The following is a 23,863-nucleotide window of genomic DNA, read 5'->3' as shown; positions in this document are numbered from 1 at the left end:
GTGCAAATTAGCCCATCAAAATGGAAATAAATGGAGTGATTAGTTTGACTGAAAAGTTTCTACCCGTCATCAAAAATAAATTGAAAAATACTCACAACAAATAACTCATTAATCTGACATTCTTAGGTCAATTACTCATTAAAAAAATTCATCCGTTAATTCACGAAAACTAAAACCCGATCATTAGTACATGAGAAATTAAGAAAGCAGTTTTTTTTTTAGGGCTTTTATTGAATCTAGAAATAGATCTGATTTCTCAATAATTCAGATCCAAAACAATTTGATGTGGGCCAAAGGCGACTTGCTCAACTAAGCTTCTCTCATCGTCGATTCAAGAGAGTAAATCACGATTATACCCATGAGGAGCTTCTATTTATGGAATACTTTATCAAATATTAGCATAAAAGAAGACTAGAAATTGATCTCAAAATCTATTAAAGAAATGATCTAATTCTGACACTCAACTAGTTAAATGGCTGAACCAGCATTTTGATGAACAAAGCAATAAAGCGAAAGATTTAAATAATTGAATTCGATAAAGAATGGGCACTTCACTAGGAACAACTTTTGACTAAATTCTCCAATTTCATTCAGGTATCTGAACGATTCAGTATGGACTTTTGGCTGAAATTATTTCATGGCATGTTCACGGAGATTCATAAAGGAGAAGAAGATAGAAAAAAAGGGGGAAAAGAGATGTCTCAGAAACTAATTTACTTGGATGATACAAAAGAAAGAAAGTTTCGGAGTTTGGCAATCTTTTTGTCACGATTGATGAGTAGTTTGAGAAGTAACAAAGAGTAGAATGCTCCAAATGCTTCGAGAAAAAGTTGAACAGGTAAATTCAAGGAAAAGGAAGTTGCTTTCTCAGGTTTGAGGTGAAAATGAGCAATGTTTTCTATCAATTTCTCTTCGGAGAAACAAGATCAACTAAATCTGTCTTTCTCGCTATTTTTTCACCCTCAGTGATTCTTGGCCTTCGGTTCCTAGTAAAGAGGGGGGCAAAAAATGTATAACAAGCAATTTACGAATTTCTCCAGCTAAAAAAAACTGAAACATCACAGAAGCTTCCAAGTTTAGGGAAAGTAGAACAAATGTTTATTTTCACGGTAATTTCTAGTGATTGCAATATCATTAACGGACAAGTATTGCTTTGACTAACTGACCTTGTAATTCTGTAAACACCTTATTGCATTGAGTACAACATTAAAATTGCTATTCATTGGAAAAAGGATCTGTTGCGGTTGCGCTCTAGCCTAACTTCCCTCTGTCATGACACACACAAAAAAAGTTAAATGGCAAAGTCTGGCATAGCCAAAGTATTATGAGAGGAAGAAGAAAAGCTGCAAGAGTTATATGAATCAGGAATAACAAACCAAGGATACCAGTCCATTAGTGGTTCCCGATCTCAAGTTGATTTTTATTCTCAACGCAAGCATTATGCTAGATGCATTAAGATAGATATTCTCTCAGAACAGCCTAAAGAATATCATACGCTAAAGTATAACTGAAACCATTTTCTTTTGGACAAAAATGCAGTAGAATGTGAGAAAAATTAAACAACCAGTCATATATATATGCTATCTATTCTTCGACAACCTTATGATGTCTTCACCAATTATGCATACATCATTAATCTATTTGGCAATTCCTGATATTCATTGCTGCCATGACTATAGATGGCCTAAGAGAATAGAATCAGTAGATGGATTGTCATAATGGAACATCTTTTCAAAATTAATTTTCTCTAATTATGAGTTAGACTCTAAAAGAAATGTGAACTTTCACCATAAAAATAAGAAAGAAACAATGTCGTACCTCTTTCTTCTTGCATTCTTTGTAATAATCAAATAGCTCCTGACATTTGTTCTTGTCTTTGTTAGCTTCTAAACCTAAGAATAATTAAATTGGCAGCAAAATAAGAGCAACTTATATTTTACAATTTGGTACAACTTCAATTGTAAAAACAAGAGTATAATGTTTGCAAATTCAACAATATTATCTATCAAATATAAACTGAGAACCTAGAAATCACAGGTTATTTGTTCAAGTGTTTCTGCAAAACTGACATCCTCAACTTTTCTAATGATATTGACTATAGTAATAGCAAAAGAGAACCTTGTACAGCTAGTAGAGCAAGGGCTTAAAATTGCACCTACAAATGAAGACAAGGAAATGGGCCTATGGATGGACAAAGACAGTGGTGTCTTTATGTTAAGTCAGACAACTTCAGATCATTTTAATAGTCCACTTAGCCATCATGGCTTTACATCTGCTAAGCAATTACATTATATTCTACTCAATAAAGTTAACAAATAGAATATATTATATGAAGCAAGTACACATCTTTATATATATATATAGAAGAATGTGTTGAGCTACCTTCTTATCTTGTCTCATGACCGTTCCTATCAACATCTCAGTACTTGTTATGAAGTGTAATAACATTTTAGGTTATATATGCTTATAGTGATATTTGTTGCATTGTTTGAAAAGCCAGAATTTTGACATCTCAGCTGCAATGGTCTTGTGTTGGATCCAGATGGGAAGAAAATGATTAAAGGATTGCAGAATCATCCATCACCAATTGAAGTCATAGGTGATTATGTAGTGGTATGCAATTAGTTTCATTAAAAAGAAGTTCATATGTTGAAATATGATTTTTTGTTTGGTCGCTAGGTATATAATTTACATGATTATAATCACTACATGGAGTCTATGAGGTATTATGATTGTATCTAGTTAATTCTCTTTTGTGTCATGTATTTTTTTATTTTATTTGGCATGTGATCTGCCAATGATGTATGTTTGTTTTAATAAATTGTTAGTGTTGCCTTTTTCATTTTGGTTAATCAGGTCAAATGATTATTAGGTGTAATTTAATACGAATCATATTGGCTCTCTGGTATGCAATTAGTTTCATTAAAAAGAAGTTCATATGTTGAAATATGATTTGTTGTTTGGTCCCTAGTTATATAATTTACATGATTATAATCACTACATGGAGTCTATGAGGTATTATGATTGTATCTAGTTAATTCTCTTTTGTGTCATGTATTTTTTTTATTTGGCATGTGATCTGCCAATGATGTATGTTTGTTTTAATAAATTGTTAGTGTTGCCTTTTTCATTTTGGTTAATCAGGTCAAATGATTATTAGGTGTAATTTATTCTCTCTCTCTCTCTCTCTCTCTCTCTCTCTCTCTCTGGCTATTAACCCATCAGTTGCAAGTAGAGTTTAGTAAAATAAATAAATAAAAAATGAGCAATCTCTATTTTCATGAGTGACATTGCTTGAGAACATAAAAAATATCTAAACAATGCATTAGACTGAGCTAATTTTAACTGACCGGTAAGTATAGTGAAATTCATGAACTTTCATAGTAATTGTTTGGTAATTTTCCAGGCTCTACTTGGCGTCTCTCAGTGCTATTCTCAGTAAAAACTAAAAAGTTTATTTTATTACACCTTTCATTGTTCAAATGTTTAGCTTTGCTCTACCAATAAGGAATCAGTTTGCACAATTGAAGTACAAGTGTTAAATCAGTGGTTCCTTGCAATTAATGATCCTTTGAAATATGCTTCTTTATGGGCTGAGTCTGATTTTAGCCTAAGTTGTGACTTTTACCGAGTGATTTGAAATCCTTCAGATTGTATTAAAATGATTTCTGTTTTCTATTTTCTCAGTATATTAGGTGAAAAAATGGGGAAGGTAATGGGTGCCGTTGCTATGGAGGCCAAGGCAATGTCTGAGGCTGACAACTCAGGAAAGGTACTTTGTCTGGCAAAGATTTGGGAATGGAATGGGTACCATTGTAATGGGTGTCGAGACAATGTCTCAGGCTGATAAGTTGGGAAAGTCACTTTATCTGGCCATAGTTTGAAGCAGAATGATATAAAGTTTTCAGATTATTTTTAGACCATAAGGCATGCAAGCATGACCATTAGCACAATGGTAAAAACCAAAATGAAGGTGACCTTCACATGGATTACACTTACCTATGAGAAAAATTAAAATAAAGAGAACCTTCAAGCAAAATTGGTGTGAAGGCTCACTTCACAACAATTTTGTTCCTTACTTACTCCCTTCAGCATCTCTCTCTATGCTTTCCTATTTAAAGGACCCTCCTGCTGAATACTGAGCCAGATACCCTTTTCCCTCTACATCAAACCTTGAGAATGAATGATCCAAGTTGGGAGGAACGCACCTTGTTGCAAGAAGCTGCAGAGATGAGGAGGAAGGATGCAGAGGAACAGAGAAACAAAGACACTGAGGAACAGAGGAAGAGGAAAGAAGAGTTCAACAGCAAGACCAAAAGCGATGCAAAGATGGCAACAACAGCACCTGCTGGGAAGAAGACATGATATATAATATGGACATACTTATGCGTCCATAATTGAGGATAATTCTACGTTACACATGAGTCCAGCAATTCCAAATCGTGTTTAATCAACATTGTGGGTATTTGAAAACGACAATCTGAAAAATAAAATGCATTGCTCTTACTAGCCATCCTGTTTCAATAGTGTTTCTACAGGAAGAGAAGGCGGAGACTTAAAATCTGTTTCACAATTAAACAGATGAGTCGTAGGCTGCAAAACAACTGCTATTGCAGATAAAAAAAAAATAGTAAACAAAATGTGAGGATAGGCCCCAATAAAAAATTTTAGGGCAAAAATCCCAACCAAACAAAAACTTACTACCTCTCTGAAGAAACAGCCCCAATACAACAAAATTTGAAGATCGGCCCCAATCGAAATTTTAGGGCAAATAATCCCTACTACACAAGAACTTAGTAGTTCTCTTAATAAACAGAAGAACTAATATACCAAAATTTGCTATTTCGACCGTGCAAAGTTTCAATAGATACATTATCCATGCAAGTATGAAGATGGAACACCGTTGAAGAAAGAAACTAGGGAATACATGCAGAAAAGTAAGAAATCAGGGGGAAAATAAATCGACACAGACTCACACTTGAGTGAAGCGGTATACTCCGGATAGCAAAGGGAGTCGGAGATCCTCGCAACGCCGGCGTATGGCATAGAAGGAGAAGAAGAGGGAGAGGAAGAAGCCAGAGCTACCATGGCGATGGAAACCCAAGCAAGTCGTGCACCGGAGTCGAGGACAAAATGGATCGGTTTCTAGAAAAAGATAGACCTAAACAAACCGGCCACAATGGGATCCCGTCTGCCTGCCTACGTGTAATCGAGCTGAATTTTATCATATTTAAATTATAAATTTAAATATTTATTAAAAATTAAATTATATATTTTAAAAAATAATAATATTATTATTAAAATTTATAATTTTAATTTAATAAATATATTTAATATATTTATCTATATATTTATAAATAAAATATAAATTTTATAAATTCAATATTAAAATTATTATTTTTTTATTTAAAAATTAATTCATGAGCTTAACGAATATATTCACAAATTAACGAGTCGAATATTATGAAACTTGAGTTTTATTTCTTTATCTTAACAAATCTCATTAAATGAATTCAAACGAATTTTTTATCGAATTGAAATTCGAATAACTCGTAAGCAGGTTAATTTATTTACACTCTTACGTCTGCCCATAATAGAAGTGAATCGGGTCCCCAAGGCATGACGCTGTGATAGGACATTCAGATTACCACCCAGCTAAACGAATCGGGTTCCTCTTGGTCACATAAATCTTTCCAAACTAAAATTGGAAATATTTAAAACATAGTTTATTTGACAATGATATGTAAATAAAAATATAAATTATGGATCAAATGAAAAATTCTCTTATTTAAATAGGCCGAGGCCCCCTGAGCGGCTCATTTGACTAAAAAAAAAAAACCTAGGATTAACTCGATCGCCTCTCATTCCGGAATTCCGACGCGCCGCCCTTCTGTCGCCGGCGATGGAGGACGTTTGTGAGGGCAAGGACTTCTCGTTTCCGAAGCAGGAGGAGTCCATCCTCCGCTTCTGGTCGTCCATCCGTGCCTTCGAGACCCAACTCAAGCGCACCGAGGCAATGCCGGAGTATGTCTTTTACGATGGCCCGCCCTTCGCCACCGGGCTCCCCCACTACGGCCATATTCTCGCAGGTACTATCAAGGACGTCGTCACCCGCTACCAGTCCATGAACGGACGTCACGTCACTCGCCGCTTCGGCTGGGATTGCCACGGCCTCCCTGTCGAGTTCGAGATCGACAAGAAACTCGGCATACGTAGCCGGGACGACGTCTTCGCAATGGGTATCGCCGCGTATAATGAGGAGTGTCGCTCTATCGTCACGCGGTACGTGAATGAATGGGAGCAGGTGATCACGCGCACGGGCCGGTGGATCGATTTCAAGGACGATTACAAGACGATGGACCTCAACTTCATGGAGTCGGTGTGGTGGGTGTTCGCTCAGCTGTGGGAGAAGGATCTTGTGTACCGCGGGTTCAAGGTCATGCCTTACAGCACCGGGTGCAGGACGCCACTCTCAAACACTGAAGCCGGGATGAAATATAAGGTTCTATTCAGATTTCTTTTGTTTTTGATCAGTTCTGTTCAGAAGTCAATTTTACATTTGAGCGTCTATCATCTCATTTCGTCCTCTTTTGATAATTGTAGGATGTCTCGGACCCTGCAATCATGGTGTCATTTCCAATAGTTGGTCATCCTGATAATGCGGCGCTTGTAGCATGGACAACTACTCCATGGACACTTCCTAGCAATCTTGCTCTGTGTGTCAACGCTGATTTTGTGTATGTAAAGGTCAGTCTTGTCTTAATGCTAACTTTATTCAGCGTTATTTATGAGCTTCTTGTCTTAATGCGGCGCTTTTGGTTTTATAATGACCTAAAAGCAAGTTTGACTATCCAGTTTATTTTAAATTTTAATATGAATATTTTAATGGCTCTATCACCAATTAATTATTCACATGTCAATTTATTTTGAATATAGTGCATAACTCATTTCTCATGAATACCGATCTTAGTTTAACTAATCTTATGTACTGTAAAATTATTTTTAAAATATTAATGTTATATTGTCACAATGACATGCTTATGATGCAATTAATTCAATGCAACACAGATCAGTTATTATTAATTTTTCACTACCGAATAGGGATTTGGCTAAAAACAACATCCTGTATCATATGCATTGTTTAGGATTTAGGCAGCTTCTAACTAAAACTTCTCTAGTTTAAGAGAGAATATTTATTTGCACTAATTCAAAAAATTTCAACCATTCAAATCTTAAAACAGGTCAAACTGTTTTCCTCTCGTTCTAAGGAGTAGTCCTCTATTTGTTTAGACAACACTTTGGACTATTATCTCGTGAGATCATGTGCATTCTACAATTCTACTGATTTTTGCATTCAGGTTTATGAGAAATATTAATCAAGAGGTCAATTCATAACTAGTTGTATGCATTGTATGTTTGGCTTCATGGTGATGATGGTGCTATACAATTGGCATTACCAGGTGGGACGTGACTATATGTATTGCTGTATAGTGGCCACCCACAAAATTAGAATTGTGATAAAACACCAGTTTGTGCTGAACCAAATCAAATAAAGTCCAGTTATTGCTTGCCTTCTTTTCAAACAGTAAGGATTTTTTTATACTTGTTAACATTTGGGGTTTGTGGGAAGCAATCTCCATAGAGGTTTGGGGCAACTCTGACTTTGGTAGGGTGCTGCTCGTCCTGTCATCCTTGCAGAGGGTTGAAGCATGGACACTCAAACCCTCATGTCGACCAATCAGGTTCTATTGAACTCGATGGAGTATGGGGATAAGTTGCTAGCAAGAAAGGTCATTACTATTGTAAGTTCAGATTGAAAGCTGATTTTTTCTATTGTTGATTGGGGTAGTCAATGACCACTTTGAATGATTCCTGTAATTTGTAAGTTGTCAGGCTCAGATATGTTTTATGCTTGCATTTTGAATAGCATCATACTTGTCATTCCTTTGCACGTTTTAAACTCTTGTATAAGTTTTTTGTTTCTGTTTCCTTGTGATTCCTATGTAAACAATGACAGGTCCGAGAAAAAACATCAGGTGCAATATACATTGTTGCAGAATCTCGGCTGTCCCAGTTGCCTAGCAAAAAGTCAAAATCAGAATCAGCTGGAGCAGTTGTGCCTCCACAAGACAAGTCATCAGCCAACTCTAAGAGCAAGGGAACCACCAACAGTAAAACCAAGAGTGGCGTTGATGCTGGATCATATCAGTTAGTGGAGAAATTAACAGGCGCTTCTTTGGTTGGATTGAAGTGAGTAAAAATTACATTTTGCCAAATGTTTCGTTCTACCTATTTGTAGGTACCCATGGTCACGATCACTGATGTAAAAAGTGTTTTATGCGGCTGCATATGCTTAACTAATGAAGGATTACGTTGCATATCATATAAGTGGTATAGATATACAGAAGCTTTTTATGCATCCTATGTGTGGTATAGGAGTAGGCAAGTCAATATGTGTGCTGCACATTTGATGTGCCCATGCCTAACTTCAGATCAAATTGATTGTCAAATACAGATATATAAAAGATGATTTGATAGTTAGTACTATAGGTATGATAAAATTAGTATCTGATAATGATAAACAATGATGAAAGCAGGCTGTGTGTGATGTTTAGAAGTTCAATGATATTTTTTAGATTAGTTCTCTCTCATAGATGGCTTGCTTGTGGGTGTTTTGTAGACTTGTTTAGGACTAGATTAGCTGTAAGGTTAGCTATATAGTAAAGTTTATTTGATGCCACAGGTGAAATTTACAAGTGATACAATGTAAGGTATTTTATGTGATCGAGGCTTTGGAGATACAATGAGAAATAACAATCTTATATCTTTTAACTACAACTTCATGGGTTTGAACTTTCTAAGTTTCAATTTCTAAAGGTGTCAACTGCATCTACTTTCCACTAATTGTATAACTATTTTGTAGGATTCTAGCCTTTCTTTCTAGAGTATAAGAGTTAATGTTTCTTTTTTTCTATGTTACTCGTCAATGACAAATTTGTGTTCAACATTTTTTGTGCAAAAAATTCCCAAAATCCTTTTGGAAATTCAGAGTCCAGACATCAATTATCTTATGCAATTTTTTTTTCCAGTACTGAGCTGTCATAATGTTGTTTGTGCAGATATGTTCCTCTGTTTGATTACTTCTTGAAGTATTCGGAGACAGCCTTCAGGGTAATTGCAGACAGTTATGTAACTGATGATAGTGGAACTGGTGTTGTTCATTGTGCACCAGCTTTTGGTGAAGATGATTACCGGGTCTGTGTGTCTTCTGGTATAATTAAGGTCAGAATTTGTTGATCATTTGTGGTTGTTCAAAGCCATTGTCATTCAGATCACGATGCAATCAAAATAATCAACAATATTCTTCTAATATTTTTTTGAGCAATAACTTCAATTATTTCTCCAGATTTTTGCCAACACCTATAGGACCTTGTAGCATTTGGACCTCTATGCAAATGTTAATGTAAATATTTAATTGTTTGGATTAAACATGCGGGTAACTACATTTTATGCTTTGATTAATATTCTAGTCATTGCATTTTGGTATCTATCAAATGCAAGTATGCTTCAAAGGGCCCGAATTGTCCTTCAGATGCAATTAATAAGTAAATAACACATTGGCACTTTGTCACTTTTGGTCTTTGTTGCTTATGCTTGGAACTGAGCCTTCATTATTTTCATTTTCAAAACCAAGTTATTATCAAGAGGAGTTGACTGAAACTGTTTTAGGTTGCTGACATAATTATTTGCTTTTAATGAATAGGATGTGGATCTTTTTGTGGCAGTCGACGCTGATGGTTGCTTTACTAAAGATGTATCCGATTTCTCTGGGCGCTATGTTAAGGATGCTGATAAAGATATTATAAATTCAATTAAGGTAAGACATTTGGTTGACAGGCTTACTCAATGTATATGGTGTTAGGCGACTCATGACTAATTAATGAGATGTGTTTTAATCCTTCTTTATATAACATTATAACTCCAGATTTTGCAGGATGACAAATTCTTATGTGGTATGCTTCTGTTGAAATTTTAAAACAGTTCTTAATTTTTGAAATAATTATATATGGAATTCTTGTAAGATTTTCATTTGAGTATTCTTGCTTTTAAAATCTTAGTTATAAAATTTGATAAATCCTTGGATATTAATGGCGTATTTAGACCCACGCAGTTGACCTGAAAATATGTGGCACTATTTTTTTTTTGTTTTTGTTTTTCGTAAGGTGATTCCTCGTGCTTGTTGTCTTTGATGGAAATTAATATGTCACCAAGTTTTCTTGTTTTTCTTATGTCGTTAGCACGAAAATGTTAAAAATTCAATAAATATATTTATTTAATCTACATCACTTGTTCATCTTATCTTTATGTTGGGGGGTCATTAATTATTACTTGTAGAACTTCTCTAATGTTTGATCAGGTGAAAGGAAGACTTGTCGATAACAAAAGTATGGTGCATTCTTATCCTTTTTGCTGGAGATCAGACACTCCCCTTATATATCGAGCGGTTACTAGTTGGTAAGTCACATTTTAAAGTTGTTGATTGAATTTTTTTTTTTTTTTAATAAATTAAGCTTTTAGTTCCACTTTTCTATAGGATGTTTGACTTGCTAATAATGGGTAGACTAGTTTTTGATATTTTTAGAGGTGACTTACATGCGAATAAGATGTCAACCCATGCCAGGATGGGTGAATTTTCCTTTTCGCTTGCCGATTGACACTGAAACCATGTGGCAATGGCCGAAAAGGAGTTGTGAGACCGCTGCGAGATCGCAATAGCCTTGTGGCGGTCTCCGTGAGGTTGCGATGACCTTGTGGCAGCCTCTACGATGTTGTAGAGGGTAGGCGTGGTTGGCGTGCGCAGCCTTGCAACGGTTCTTTATTTTTCATTTTTTCCTAGAGTTAATTCCTTTCCCCCGTTAATTTTTTCCCTCCATCTGTTAATTTTTTTACTCCTTCAAATGTCCACGAGGGCACCTCTTAACTTCTTTAAAGATGGCTAAATTTTTTCTATCCTTCATCCATCCACAAGGTAAACACAGAGAAAAAAAGCCTCTTCAAAGATGGAGGAGATAGATTGTTAGGAAAGATAAAAAAAAATATAATCTTGAACCTTATAAAATATACTATTGTTAATGAATTAAATTATTCTATATATAAATTTAGTTTAATTTTAAACTGATTAAAGCTTGCTTACATGATTATGGAGATCTTTTTTTGCTGTCAGGTTATTGCTCTTATTTTGAAGAAATAATTTTGTGCTGTTGAACTACCTGATTATGAATCTATTATTTCAGCTTAACTTTTCAAGTCAAAGCATGTTTGTTGACTAGGTTAACCATTTTGTTAGTTCAAATGAAATTGATTGTTCAATTGTTGTTTGGATGACTTAAAAAGTAGGAATATTGAAAAGTTGGTCATCTGTTAAATTACAATTGTGTTTGACTTTACCTCTGATGATGTCAATTTCTCTATATCATGTTCTGCACATATGTATTTATATTTCTTGTTGAATCTTTTCAATCTTTTAGTGGTTTGGTAGCTAGAAATCCTTGTGCCTATCAAAGTAATTACAATTAAAATTTTACATTAATAAGAAAAATCATTCCTCAATCTGGGGTTGCAAGTCCAATAGTCCATTATGCATAAAAGTTCGTGGATAGTGAGAATAAAAATGTTCCGTTTTTTTTGTAGTTGTTATTATGAATTATGTAGTTTCACATGCATGCACTTGTATGTTCAGGTTTGTTTCAGTTGAGAAGATTAAGGAACAGTTGTTAGAAAGTAACAAGCAGACACATTGGATCCCTGAATATGTGAAGGTTTGATCTTTTCCATTTTTTAGAATTTGTGTAGAACTAGACAGCTGTTATGGTCCAAATCTACTTTTAACTACAGGAAAAAAGGTTTCATAATTGGCTTGAAAATGCTAGAGATTGGGCTGTTAGCCGAACTAGGTTTTGGGGCACTCCTCTGCCTATTTGGGTCAGTGAGGATTTCATTGAGAAGAGAGTTATTGGTTCTATTAGTGAACTTGAGAAGCTATCTGGTGCTAAGGTGCATTCTAGCTTTATTTTTTGGTTGGAATTCTTTTAATTTGTCATCTGAATTTTCACCTTTTTACATTGTCTTTTTAAGGTTACTGATCTTCATCGTCACAATATTGATCATATAACCATTCCCTCTGAACGTGGTCCAGAGTTTGGTGTTCTTCGTCGTGTGGATGATGTGAGTTTTCTCAAGACAATTTATGTGTGAATATTCAGACATAAATCAGTATGGTATTTTATACTTGTCGTTCCTTTTTATAATTCACACATATGATCACAATAACTTAGGCTTTTTGAGAACTGTTTTTTGTGCAAGTGTTTTCCCATGATGCTAGTGATATTTCAAAGTATAAATATTATTTGCTTAATTGCTCTAATCTGCTGGTTGTTGCCAGTTCTTGATTGAACAAACTCATCTAGCTTTCATAGGGTTGATTAACAAAAATAAGCTCTCTTAATGGTTTTTTTTTTTTTTTTAATAAAATGCATCATGTCCAAGTCTGTGGAACAGTGCAGATATGTCACTGCATGAACTTGAATTATCCACATCCCTCAACCACCAATATTTTGGCGTCAGATTTTAAAGTTAGCATAAATTGATGGGCTTTTAGTTGGATTGATTAGTTGATAAACAGCTAAGTTGATTGTTAAAAGTTGTTAAATAAAGCTTGATTGGTTTCTTCTGGTGTTGCAGTTTATACTCTATATACTCTGCAAATGATTTTCTATTGAATCAAACCGTATTTTGTTGGGTGATGAATAAATTTTTTATACATCTTCCAGGTTTTCGACTGTTGGTTTGAGAGTGGATCAATGCCATATGCTTATATTCATTACCCTTTTGAGAATGCTGAACTCTTTGAAAAGAACTTTCCTGGACACTTTGTGGCTGAGGGAATTGACCAAACCCGAGGATGGTTGGTTTTTCTCTTATAGCTATTTTTGAAGCATGTTAAATAGATTCTATTCTAGATATGATATTGTGTTAATTTCTAATGCTATTTTCCACCCTCTTACTCCATTTTCATCTTTTAGTCTCTAAATGAGCCTCACTATCTCTATGCAACAATTTGAAGGGGTTTTTTTTGGTTCAAGTTTTTCTAGATCAGCTTTATTCATTTTAGTTGATTGTCTAATTAGAGATGTTAGATATGTAATTTGACTGGTAAGGCAAATGTTTTGTTTGTTTGTTTGTTTTTTATTAGCACCTGTTGTCTTGGTTTGAACTCTTCTGTACACTCTTGATTATTCCTACGTTAATGCAACTAACAGAGACAATTCTAACAGAGGGGCCTAGCTGATGTGTAACTACATTAATGACACTGGTGAGAGAAGATGAACGAGACTGCAAATTGGACAAAAAGGATTTGGAGTGAGAAATATGCATAACATGAGAGTGGATGCCAAATCAACAAAATATCCATTCTTTTTTTATTTACCATGCAAACAAATCTTGTTCAAGTTAACACAACCTCCACTAACTTCTTAATCATGATTAAGCTATCATCAAACCTTTTAGTCATTTGGTTTGCCACATGGAGTTGAATGATTTTATAGCTCACATGACCCAACACTATATTTCCTTCATGTTTGTCTTGTTTTTGTTCTAATGTTGAAACTTCATGCTCGGTGTATTTGATAGGTTGTTGCTTAAACACTTCTACTTTGGACAATTTGTTCCTGTATTTTTGAGACCTAAGTACTTCCATGGACATGTTCGCTTGAGAACCTGATGGTTGGTTTATTAAGTTCTTGATGACTGTGTGATAGTTTTGACTTTAAAGGATTACTTTTGACTATCATATTGAATTGTTTTTGGAGGATCTATGCACAATCTGCTTGTTCATTTGTGCATCCTTCTCATCATTTAGTGTCTTGAAGAATATGCAATTTATTGATATTGTTTAAGCTCATAAATCAAATGATTTTCAGCACTATTGAGTAATTTGTGTATGAGAATATACTGAGCTAGCCTATGTCTCATGCTAGTTCCTATCGACACCTCAGTGTTTATTTTTATGTGATAATATTTTAGGTTCTATACACTTATGGTGCTATCTACGGCATTGTTTGGGAAGCCAGCATTTAGAAATCTCATCTGCAATGGTCTTGTGTTGGATGAGCATGGGAAGAAAATGAGTAAAAGTTTGAAGAACTATCCATCGCCAACTGAAGTCATAGGCGATTATGGAGCGGTATGCAATTAGCTTCACTAACAAGAAGTTAATGTTAAGTTATGATAATTTGTTTTGTTCATATATATACAATTTCCATGGTTATAATGATTACATGGAACCTACAGGATGCATTGCGATTATATTTGGTTAATTCTCCTGTAGTACGTGCTGAGAATTTGCAGTTCAAAAAGAATGGCGTGTATAATGTTGTAAGTGGCTCTTTTTATCATGATTTGTTTGCCATGTGGACTGTCTGTGATGTTTGTTTTAATATATTGTTCCTGTTGCCTTTTTTGTTTTGCTTAAGCAGGTCAAAGATGTCTTCCTTCCGTGGTATAATGCATATAGATTCCTTGTGCAAAATGCAAAAAGGCTTGAGGTTGAGGGTCCCACATCCTTTGTTCCAGCGCATTATGAAACTCTTCATAACTCTTCAAATGTGCTTGACCAATGGATAAATTCAGCTACTGAAAGTTTAATTCAATTTGTTCGTCAAGAAATGGATGCTTATCGGCTGTACACGGTATCTGCATATCTCCTTAGTGCTCATTTTATTCTAAACTTTAAAATTATGATATGTGAATTTTTCGCTTTTTTTTCTTCTTAATGTGGTTTTTTTTTTTTGCAGGTCATCCCATATCTTTTGAAGTTCATTGACAATCTTACCAACATATATGTGCGGTTTAATCGAAAGAGATTGAAGGGGCGTACAGGAGAAGAAGACTGCATAATGTCGCTTTCGACTTTGTATAATGTATGCACATCTTTTTTAATTGTGGGATTTATTATTTTGTATTGCACTTTCTCTTCCCATGTTTGTAGTGCAAGATATTGCATGATACTTTTTATTTCAATTGCATTTGATGTTGTTTAAACTTAAAACCATCATATATTTATCTATTTCATCATTGTGCTAGTATTTCTGATCAGATAAAACCATCATAAGGAATACATTAAGTGGGGAAAAACCATACATAATGAAATTTTTTGAGGCAAACCATTGAGAATAGGTCCAAAAAAAAAAAAAATCTTGGCTTCAGACTCACACTTGTAAGGTCAACTTTGTTGTTATTTATTTTTAAGCAATTAATGAGAAATACTAAGGAAAGAAGGGTTTTCTCATGATTTCCATTTACTTATGAAAATTTATTCTAAAGTTCCTGGACTTTTATTTTGGTGGATTTTAGAGAGGCAGTAAACATCTAGTAATTCAATCCTTGTATAATAATATAGTTATGTAAAATGTAGCTAATAATTTATGTAATTATAGGTTGAAACACTATCTTTAAGCTCTTATCTTTTTTATTGCTACTAGATGAACTTGTTAATCATATTCAGTATAAATCTCCCTAGCGAATGTTATTTCCACTTAGTGGTCTGGTAATAGATGAGAATTAAGATACACATTTGAAGTTTAAAAAAATAGAAATCAAACACATTTGAAATTGAATATACAAAATATTCTTATAGTGTTTCAACAATCCCAAGCTTGAATGAAAAATGTTAATAATTGTGTTAGGCCTTGTTAGCCAATGCCTAAACAGTCTAAATCCATATGAGTGTCACTAGGACTGGATAGTTGTAAGTGATCCTATGGTCTTAACTGCCAATTACCTTGATAGTAATACAACCTTGCATAGAGCTCAATGGAACTTGCATAGGGGGTCAATGCAAGGATAAGAAACATGTAATAGTTGGGACAAACATGACTTGATGATGATGACAGCGATGACAATATATTTTAGCAATAATAGAATAAACAGTGAGATGATAGTTAAGTTGAATGGTTTAGATATTTTGGATCTATTATTCAACAGGGAGATATTTGAATATGTTTTGATAGAATAAAATTTCTGGACCTCATGTTTTATTTATTGCTCTTTTGTTATTTATTTTATTGGTTTTGGTGCAAGTCTCTCTACCTTTCATGCATTGTCAAATCCTTCAATGACATCTATATCATCATCCAATATTTGATGTGATAAGATGAAAACTCTTATTACTGACTTTGCTTTTGAAAACCGATATCACTGTAGACCTTTTTTTTTTTTTTTTGCTCTTTCCAGGTCATCTGGATTTCTTTTCAGTTACCTAAGCCAAGCTTCATTTTAATCTTAAGAAACATTATTAAATTCTGCATAATGTGATGAATACTTTGATCACTCATATATAGTTTGATATTGTTTAGGTACTTTTAACTACCTGCAAAGTGATGGCTCCATTCACTCCTTTCTTCACAGAGGTTCTTTATCAAAACCTTCGGAAGGTCTCTGATGGATCTGAGGAAAGCGTTCATTATTGTAATTTTCCTTCAACAATAGGGAAGGTATAATTATCAGTTTCTTAGCAGCAATTTTTCTGTTTCTGTTTCCGCTTCCATTTTAACTTGCTTAAATATCTTCTGCTGATATCTTTAGAGGAACAAGCGCATTGAACAAAGTGTCATGAGGATGATGACCGTCATTGACCTGGTGCGCAACATTCGGGAGCGTCACAGTAAACCTCTCAAAACACCACTCAAGTATGAGGAATTGATTTTTACTTTTTGCTATAATGTTTTCCTGTTTTTGAGCAAGTGATTTTTTTCTTTTATTTTCAGGGAAATGATTGTTGTTCATCCTGATTCAGACTTCCTTGAAGATATTACTGGAAAGTTGAGGGAGGTCTGGTTTCAACTAAATTTTGTTTATGTGCATTAGTGCTGTTTCCATTTGCATTTGCTACTCTTAATTTAAAGATTTTAATTTTTTTTGGGTGTAAATTTATATGAATTATATTAACATTAGCTCTGGTTAACCCATCTGTTGCCATTGGAGTTTAGTAGGAAAATAATAATTCAGACAGTGACAAATTTATGTTTATGATTGTCGTTGTTCGAGAGCATAGAAAATCCTAAATGCATTAAACAGACTCAGTTCTAACTTCTAACTGACCAGATAAGAATAGTGAAATTCACGAACCCCAATATTAGTAATACTTTGCTAATTTTACATTTTGAAAGCAAACCAAGCTCCCAAGAGAACAATGAACGCTAAAAGAAATACCAATCCCTTTTCTTTTTGTATTTATTTTGAAGTTAGAAGGGGAGCCTTGGCGCAACGGTAAAGTTGTTGTCATGTGACCAAAAGGTCACGGGTTCGAATCCTGGAAACAACCTCTTGCAAAAAGCAAGGTAAGGCTACGTACAATGGATCCTTTCCCGGGATCCCGCATGGCGGGAGCTTCGTGCACGGGCTGCCCTTTATTTATTTTGAAGTTACTTAGCATCTTTCATGTGCTATTTTCTGTTAAAAATTTGCTTTATTACACCTTTCATCGTTCAAATATTTAGCTCTGTTCTTCCAATATGGGATCACTTTACGGAAGTGAAATGCAAATGTTCTCTGGATATTGTAGTATGTGATGGAGGAGCTCAATGTTAAATTAGTGGTTCCTTGCAATGATCCTTTGAAGCATGCTTCATTACGGGCTGAGCCTGATTTTAGGTATGCTGTGGCTTTCACTAAGTCTTTTGGAATCCTTCAGGTTGTGGTAGCTGATATCTGTTTTGTTTTTTTTTAGTGTATTAGGTAAAAGATTGGGGAAGGCAATGGGTGCTGTGGCTAAGGAGGTTAAAGCAATGTCTCAGGCTGACATACTGTTATTTGAGCAATCTGGGGAAGCCACTTTCTCAGGGCATTGCCTGAAGCAGGATGATATAAAGGTCTAAAATTTAAGATCTTCAAAATCTTATAAAACTTTGGCATATGATTAATCTTTAATCTTCCGTAGAACACTTGAGTTGATCATTCTTTAGGAAACTTTGCAAATGGGCTACTGTCTACTTTAAATCATAAATCTAGATTTTTTTTGTACTGCCTGTTCCAGATTGTATGTACTTATATGGCCTGGTGTATACAGGTACATACTGTTTGGAGTCTAGATTATTATTGTTATCATACTGATAATTCAAACCATTCTCTATATTTGCTGCACTGGTGAATTATGATGTTATTATCTGATCAAGTTATGCATTTCCCCTTTTGCAGATATTTTTTCGTATGTTACATGCTTCTTATACTTTTGCTGCAATTTGGATTTTTTAGTCTGAAGAAAGCTCTTACATTAAAATTGTGACTTCTATCGCTATTCAGATACACCACCTCTCCTGTTTGTTCCACTTATCTTCCTTTTCTTGTTTGTGGCTTGTCTTGTGATTAGGGTATATTCACCGCCTATCTTATTTTCTAGAATTTTTGGGTGTTGCTGTGTTGATGACCAACCTATCTGGTGGTTCAATAGATATAGAAGAAAAGTCCTAAGACATTTATGCTATCTTTCTGTATTATTTCTTTGGGAGTTATTTCAATATAGTTATGGTGACCTGCTTCAATGGTCCATAACAGTGATAACATGTGGCTAGCATTCTATCTTTGCCTCACTGATTAAAGAATCATACACACCAATATGTTATTTGCCTAAACCTCTCGATGCTTGGGCAGTTTTTTTTTGGCATCATCTGTCTTGATTTTCAGGTTGATGTATTTATTCCATAATGTACTTTGTTTTAGATAAATCAATTAACAGCTATAGCAATAGCTGGCTTAACTCATAGGCTTTATCATATGTATCTTACGCTCACCATTAATTTTATCATGTTTTACTATGCTAATCAAATAACTTGATAATACTTTTTGAGTTTTTGCATTCATTCTGGATTAGTCCGTCTTGATGACATAGGTGGCAATTTGTATGTTTTTCTCATTGCCTAAAACATATGGGTCGTAAAGATTTTGATGTTCCACGGTTCAACTTCTTTAAAATTTCTAATTATTGTGGTTCCGAGAGATCACTACATTTGGTGCATGCTTTCAGATATTGCGGGAGTTCAAACGGCCTGCTGGTAGCACAGAAAAGGAGATTGATGCTGCTGGAGATGGTAAAATAAAGTTTGTCTCTAGATCATAACGTAAAACTCCTTTTCCTCCCCAGCTCAGTGTCATATTTCTTTCCTCAGGTGATGTTTTGGTTGTATTGGATTTAAGAGCTGACGAATCATTGTTTGATGCAGGAGTTGCTCGAGAGGTAAGTTATGGTGTCTAAATTTTTCTTCAGATTGTGGAGATTTTATAAGTCAATAATATTTCTTCTCCTACATATTCATCATGTTATATACTGTTTTCATTTAAAAAACAGATGCATTGTTTTCTCATATATCTGCACCAGAGATTGAAGGCTACTTTTACCATGTCTATGTTCGAACTGATAAATTTTATAAATCAGTCTTTCGAATTTTTAATATTTTATTACTTGCAAAGGTGCAGTAATTGAATTTTGGTTGCACTTGGAATCTATATTTCTATGATATAGATTGATTCATACTTTCCATTTGTCTATTGTGCTTTGGACCATTAAAATTTCCTCTCCAATGTCATCTCTCTAGAAGTGCTCCCCTCATGCTGTGTTATGTATGTGCCCATATCTGTCTTGGTTATTGAATTCAGCCATGTTGGTCTGCTTTGGAATTGATTGGACTTTAATGTGTTTTAGAAGATTGCCAATCTTTGGTCCCCAATTGCTTGTTAAATTTGCTTGTTGATGTGAAATTGGGTTCCAGAGTGAAGATCCTTAACTTGGAGAGATATGAAAGGATAGGATATGGAAGATCTTATTTTCTTTCTTCCACAGATGTACAAGTTTTACACCTATGAAAAACAAAATAATGTTTGGTGCTTGCTCAGCGTTTGTTACTATTTGAGTTAGGTTGTCAGCCGCATTCAGAAATTGCGCAAGAAAGCTGGTTTGGATCCCACTGATGTCGTGGAGGTATACTATGAACCTCTTGGCAAAAATAAAAATATCTTGGAGAAAATTGTGGATTCCCAGGTATGGTCTTCATTGTTGTAAGCTATGTGCTGATACTTTGGTTACCTTTATGGTGGATATCCTTCAAATTTTTTTCTACGGCATTTCTGCTGCAGGACGAATACATCAAAGATGCTCTTGGGTCCCCTTTACTTCACGAAAAATACACTCCTGCTGATGCTGTAAGTGTTAAGCAATTAAAGAAATTTTGTTGAATGAGCATAGTTCTATTACAAACCTTTTTCTTTTCTTTTCTTTTCTGTTCTGCCAAAGCAAACATCTTTACTCTTTATTTTGATGCATCACCATTGTATCTAATTATTTTTTTCTGTAATTTTTCAATGGAACCTAGTTCCTTGCAACTTTCATCCTTATTCATTGTGTTTTTTTTCCCGAGGCATTATTGTAATTTACTATTACTCTATTTCGTCCATTTCACATGTTATATCACCCTTTTTTGACTGGGCTGATATTGTACTTTGTGCTATTGATCTCAGGTGATTTTGTGCCAGGAGGAATTTCAGGTAGAGAAATTACTGTATCCTCTGATATTTGATTTTATGTTGATTGCGGAGCAGTGTGGGTTGCGAGGGCTCCATGTTACAATCTCAGTTGACTTGACAGACTGCTTGACTAGTGTTCTATAACCGATTGCAGGTCTTGCTATCCCATGAGGAACCACCTAATGTCTCCTTTGTTATCAGCATAGCAAAGCCTGCTCTTGTGTTTGATACCGAAGCCATTGTTGCACTATATTCAGGTTGTTTGTGCAATTTATATCAAATTTTGTCGTATAGCACGCTGAACTTGAGGTTTGAATACCTGCATTTTATGCTGTAGGGGATAAGAAGCTTGCTGATAATTTACAAACATATTTGTTATCAAGAGAAGTTTCCAATTTGAAATTAGAGTTTCAAGGTGGAAATGGAAAGGTTAGGCCTTTCAATTGTCTATCTTAATTTAATCTTCGTGGTAGTTTTATTCTGCTTAAATTTTGCTGATAAGTACAACAACCTTGCAGATCAAGGTAGATTGTTTTCAGAATCAACCTGTGGTTGAGTTGGAGCTAGAAAAGCATGTCTTTCTCAGCGTAGCAGATTCCTACTTGAGAAGGAAGGAACTATTGAATTATTAAATGACAGGTTATTGTGAAGTTCTTCCTAATGTATTGGTATTCAATAATTTAGTTTATAGGTAAGTATTTCTGCTGGGGAGTATGTTATTTATATTGATAGCCTGCGTAGGCTGATTAATTAGGCACTAATTAGAAAGAAATAGGAGCAAATCAATTTTAGGGTAGTTTTAACATTTTGGTTGAATTATTTTAAACAATGTTTCCTTCAGTACCTCAGTGGTATAATCCCAGTAGTTTTAACAGCAAAGATTTTAATGATGACTTCAATATGTCAATGCATTTATGAGAATGAAAGGATGAATAACTTGTGAAAATTTATTAGGGTGCCAAAGCCATTGTCTCTAATTACTCAAGTATTCTCAAACTCAAGATAGCATTACCTAGTTTGTCTTTGGAATCCAAGGTGCAGAGAAAACTTGAACAAGTTCAGCTTATAGAGATTTGGCCGTAACTATGATATTCTCCGCTGTGATGCCAAACTCCTTGTATGTTATCCCAGCAGGAGCACTTGCTCCAAACTAATCGATACCGATGGACTTGCCTTTGCTTCTCCCATCAATTGTGGCTCCTGCTTCGATGCTAATCCTAGCAGTGACATCTAAAGGGATGACGCTCTCCTTGTACTCATTTGTTTGCTCATCAAACAGCTCCCAGGACACGAGAGACCGCACGTGCAGATTTACCCTCTTTCCTCAGATCATCGGCAGCCTTTGCTGCGATTTCTAATTCAGATCCAGTTCTGATCAATATCAGATCCAGTTTGTTACCAGAGGAATCATCCGAAATGACATACCCACTTCTCGACCCCTTCAACCGATGTCCCGCCAAGCTGAGAAAGCTTCTGCCGAGAGAGAGCGAGAACTGATGGCCTCTTCTTGTTGAGCACAGCAACCGTGTATGCCCCAGCAGTCTCATTCCCATCAGCAGGCCTGACCATGAGAATATTGGGCATTGCTCGGAAGCTCATCAACTGCTCGATCGGCTGGTGGCTTGGACCATCTTCCCCCAGACCTATTGAATCATGAGTCATCACATAGATGACTCCTGCCTCACACAAAGCTGACATCCTCATGGCAGCCCTCATGTAATCAGTGAAAACAAAGAAGGTAGCACAGTATGGAACAAGGCCCGGGCTGTGCAAGGCAATGCCATTGCTGATAGCACCCATCCCATGTTCCCTAACACCAAATCGGACATTTGGAAAATTCTCAGGATGCCGAGTGTTTCAAAATTCTCAGGATGACCAGGTGTTCTGCTCCCCCATTGACGGAACTGTTTTATGTCTTCAATCTAAAACCAAATTTGCAGAGGTCAGAAAGTAGTTCTTTTACAGATCGATTTGGAAAAAGTGCTGGAATCTTAAAATCTAGACTTTAAAAATAGTAAAAACTAAGAACACGACAAAACTAGATAACAAAGAGAAGGAGTAGGATCGAGCAGTCGGAAGTTGCAATTAGCAGTTCACCAGACAATTGAAATAAAGAACAGAAGGAAGCCGGCAGACATATCAACAACTAAGATCCAGCAGAATTCCGATCCAGATAGTCGATGGTAGAAAGGAAAAGAGATAAAATCGATGAACGCCAAACTCCGAATCCAATATCCGCGTCAAATCTGGAAGTAAAACTCAGAATAAGGGCGAACCTGGACACTGTCGTAGCCAGCAAGGTGGAGCATGCATCCATGGCCGGCAGAGAGAACAAACCGATCTCGGTTGAACCAGTAGGGGTTCTTCGGGTTGTACTTCATGACCTCGTCGTACAAAATGTGTCCCATGGGTGCGCACCCCATGGGGAGGCCGGGGTGTCCGGAGTTGGCCTTCTCGACGGCGTCGATGGCGAGGAACCGGATGGTGTTGATGGACTTCTCGACGAGGGCATCGGTGGCAGCCACCTCGAGCGTCTCGACCGCGGAGGCCTTGACGGCCTTCGCGCGGCGAGCGGCAGTGCGGGGCCGGCGATGCGGCTGGAAACGGAGGGAGGAGGAGGAGGAGGAGGAGACAAGGCAGCGGGAGCCTAGGGAAAAACCGGCGGGGGAGGAGGGGACCGCGAGGCGGTCGGCATGGGAAGAGGAGGGAGAGCAGATTCCGGAGACCGAGAGTCCGGCGAGGGCGCGGGCGGCGGTGACGGTGGAGGAGGCGGCCATGTCTTCGATTCCTCCGCCTCTTCGCTCGAGATTTGGATTTGGAGGAGAAGCTTGGAAATAAGAAGACGGCGAGTTGGACCACAGACGAAGGAGGAGCAATTTGATCCGTTGGATGGAAGGTTGGTGAGATCGGAATCGTCAGAAGGAGGTAGGGAATGGCTGCTCGGCGTTTGTTTAATAAGCACGCTGTTGTTTTTGTGGATAGCATTTTGACTATTGGCTCTGATTTTAGTTTCTTTTTAATTTGGACTTTTTGGTTAAATGGACTAAAATGAACAAAAACCCAAATGTAATTATTTTACAAAGAAACCTTTTCATAGAAATATATATATATTTATCAGTGACTTTTGAGCAACAATTACCTTTTAATAAATCGAAAACCGTCCAAAAATTACATGATAATATCTTAACTTCAATTAATTGAAGAAATTTAAAAATAAAGGGAAAATAAAACAAAATTGCAAATTACTACTAAATCTTCTCTATAATTGTATCGAAGTACTGAATTTTGTGCT

The 23,863-nt window shown here is 35.8% G+C and overlaps 2 protein-coding genes and 1 pseudogene across 3 annotated transcripts; 1 reads left to right on the top strand and 2 right to left on the bottom strand.

Annotated features, from left to right (window-relative positions):
- Nucleotides 1–1,041: 1,041 nt before the first annotated feature.
- On the bottom strand, nucleotides 1,042–5,197 carry LOC122028173 (cytochrome c oxidase-assembly factor COX23, mitochondrial-like). The gene is made up of 3 exons (XM_042587204.1): nucleotides 4,977–5,197; nucleotides 1,819–1,892; nucleotides 1,042–1,267 (listed from the first exon to the last, which is right to left on the bottom strand). The coding sequence occupies exons 1-3, from the start codon at nucleotides 5,086–5,088 to the stop codon at nucleotides 1,220–1,222; spliced, it is 234 nt and encodes a 77-aa protein (XP_042443138.1). The 5' UTR covers nucleotides 5,089–5,197; the 3' UTR covers nucleotides 1,042–1,219.
- A 628-nt stretch (nucleotides 5,198–5,825) lies between these two features.
- Nucleotides 5,826–21,461, top strand: LOC122026949 (isoleucine--tRNA ligase, cytoplasmic-like). Of its 2 annotated transcripts, XM_042585712.1 has the most exons (27): nucleotides 5,826–6,502; nucleotides 6,604–6,747; nucleotides 8,018–8,250; nucleotides 9,120–9,282; nucleotides 9,764–9,877; nucleotides 10,418–10,515; nucleotides 11,741–11,819; nucleotides 11,896–12,054; nucleotides 12,136–12,225; nucleotides 12,831–12,964; nucleotides 14,083–14,242; nucleotides 14,350–14,433; nucleotides 14,535–14,747; nucleotides 14,853–14,978; nucleotides 16,413–16,550; nucleotides 16,642–16,745; nucleotides 16,824–16,887; nucleotides 17,621–17,709; nucleotides 17,786–17,927; nucleotides 19,079–19,142; nucleotides 19,221–19,288; nucleotides 19,967–20,089; nucleotides 20,185–20,250; nucleotides 20,566–20,592; nucleotides 20,726–20,828; nucleotides 20,909–21,000; nucleotides 21,090–21,461. In XM_042585712.1, the coding sequence occupies exons 1-27, from the start codon at nucleotides 5,903–5,905 to the stop codon at nucleotides 21,201–21,203; spliced, it is 3,591 nt and encodes a 1,196-aa protein (XP_042441646.1). In that variant the 5' UTR covers nucleotides 5,826–5,902; the 3' UTR covers nucleotides 21,204–21,461. The 2 variants fall into 2 exon arrangements, with proteins under 2 accessions (XP_042441646.1, XP_042441647.1); XM_042585713.1 differs by lacking the exons at nucleotides 5,826–6,502; nucleotides 6,604–6,747 and adding an exon at nucleotides 7,670–7,802.
- Nucleotides 21,462–21,497: 36 nt separating this feature from the next.
- LOC122026950 lies at nucleotides 21,498–23,536 on the bottom strand (annotated as a pseudogene).
- Nucleotides 23,537–23,863: the final 327 nt, after the last annotated feature.

Source organism: Zingiber officinale, chromosome 10A (genome assembly GCF_018446385.1).
Source record: "Zingiber officinale cultivar Zhangliang chromosome 10A, Zo_v1.1, whole genome shotgun sequence".
Lineage (NCBI taxonomy): Eukaryota > Viridiplantae > Streptophyta > Magnoliopsida > Zingiberales > Zingiberaceae > Zingiber > Zingiber officinale.
This window is presented reverse-complemented; position numbering and strand designations above follow the sequence as displayed.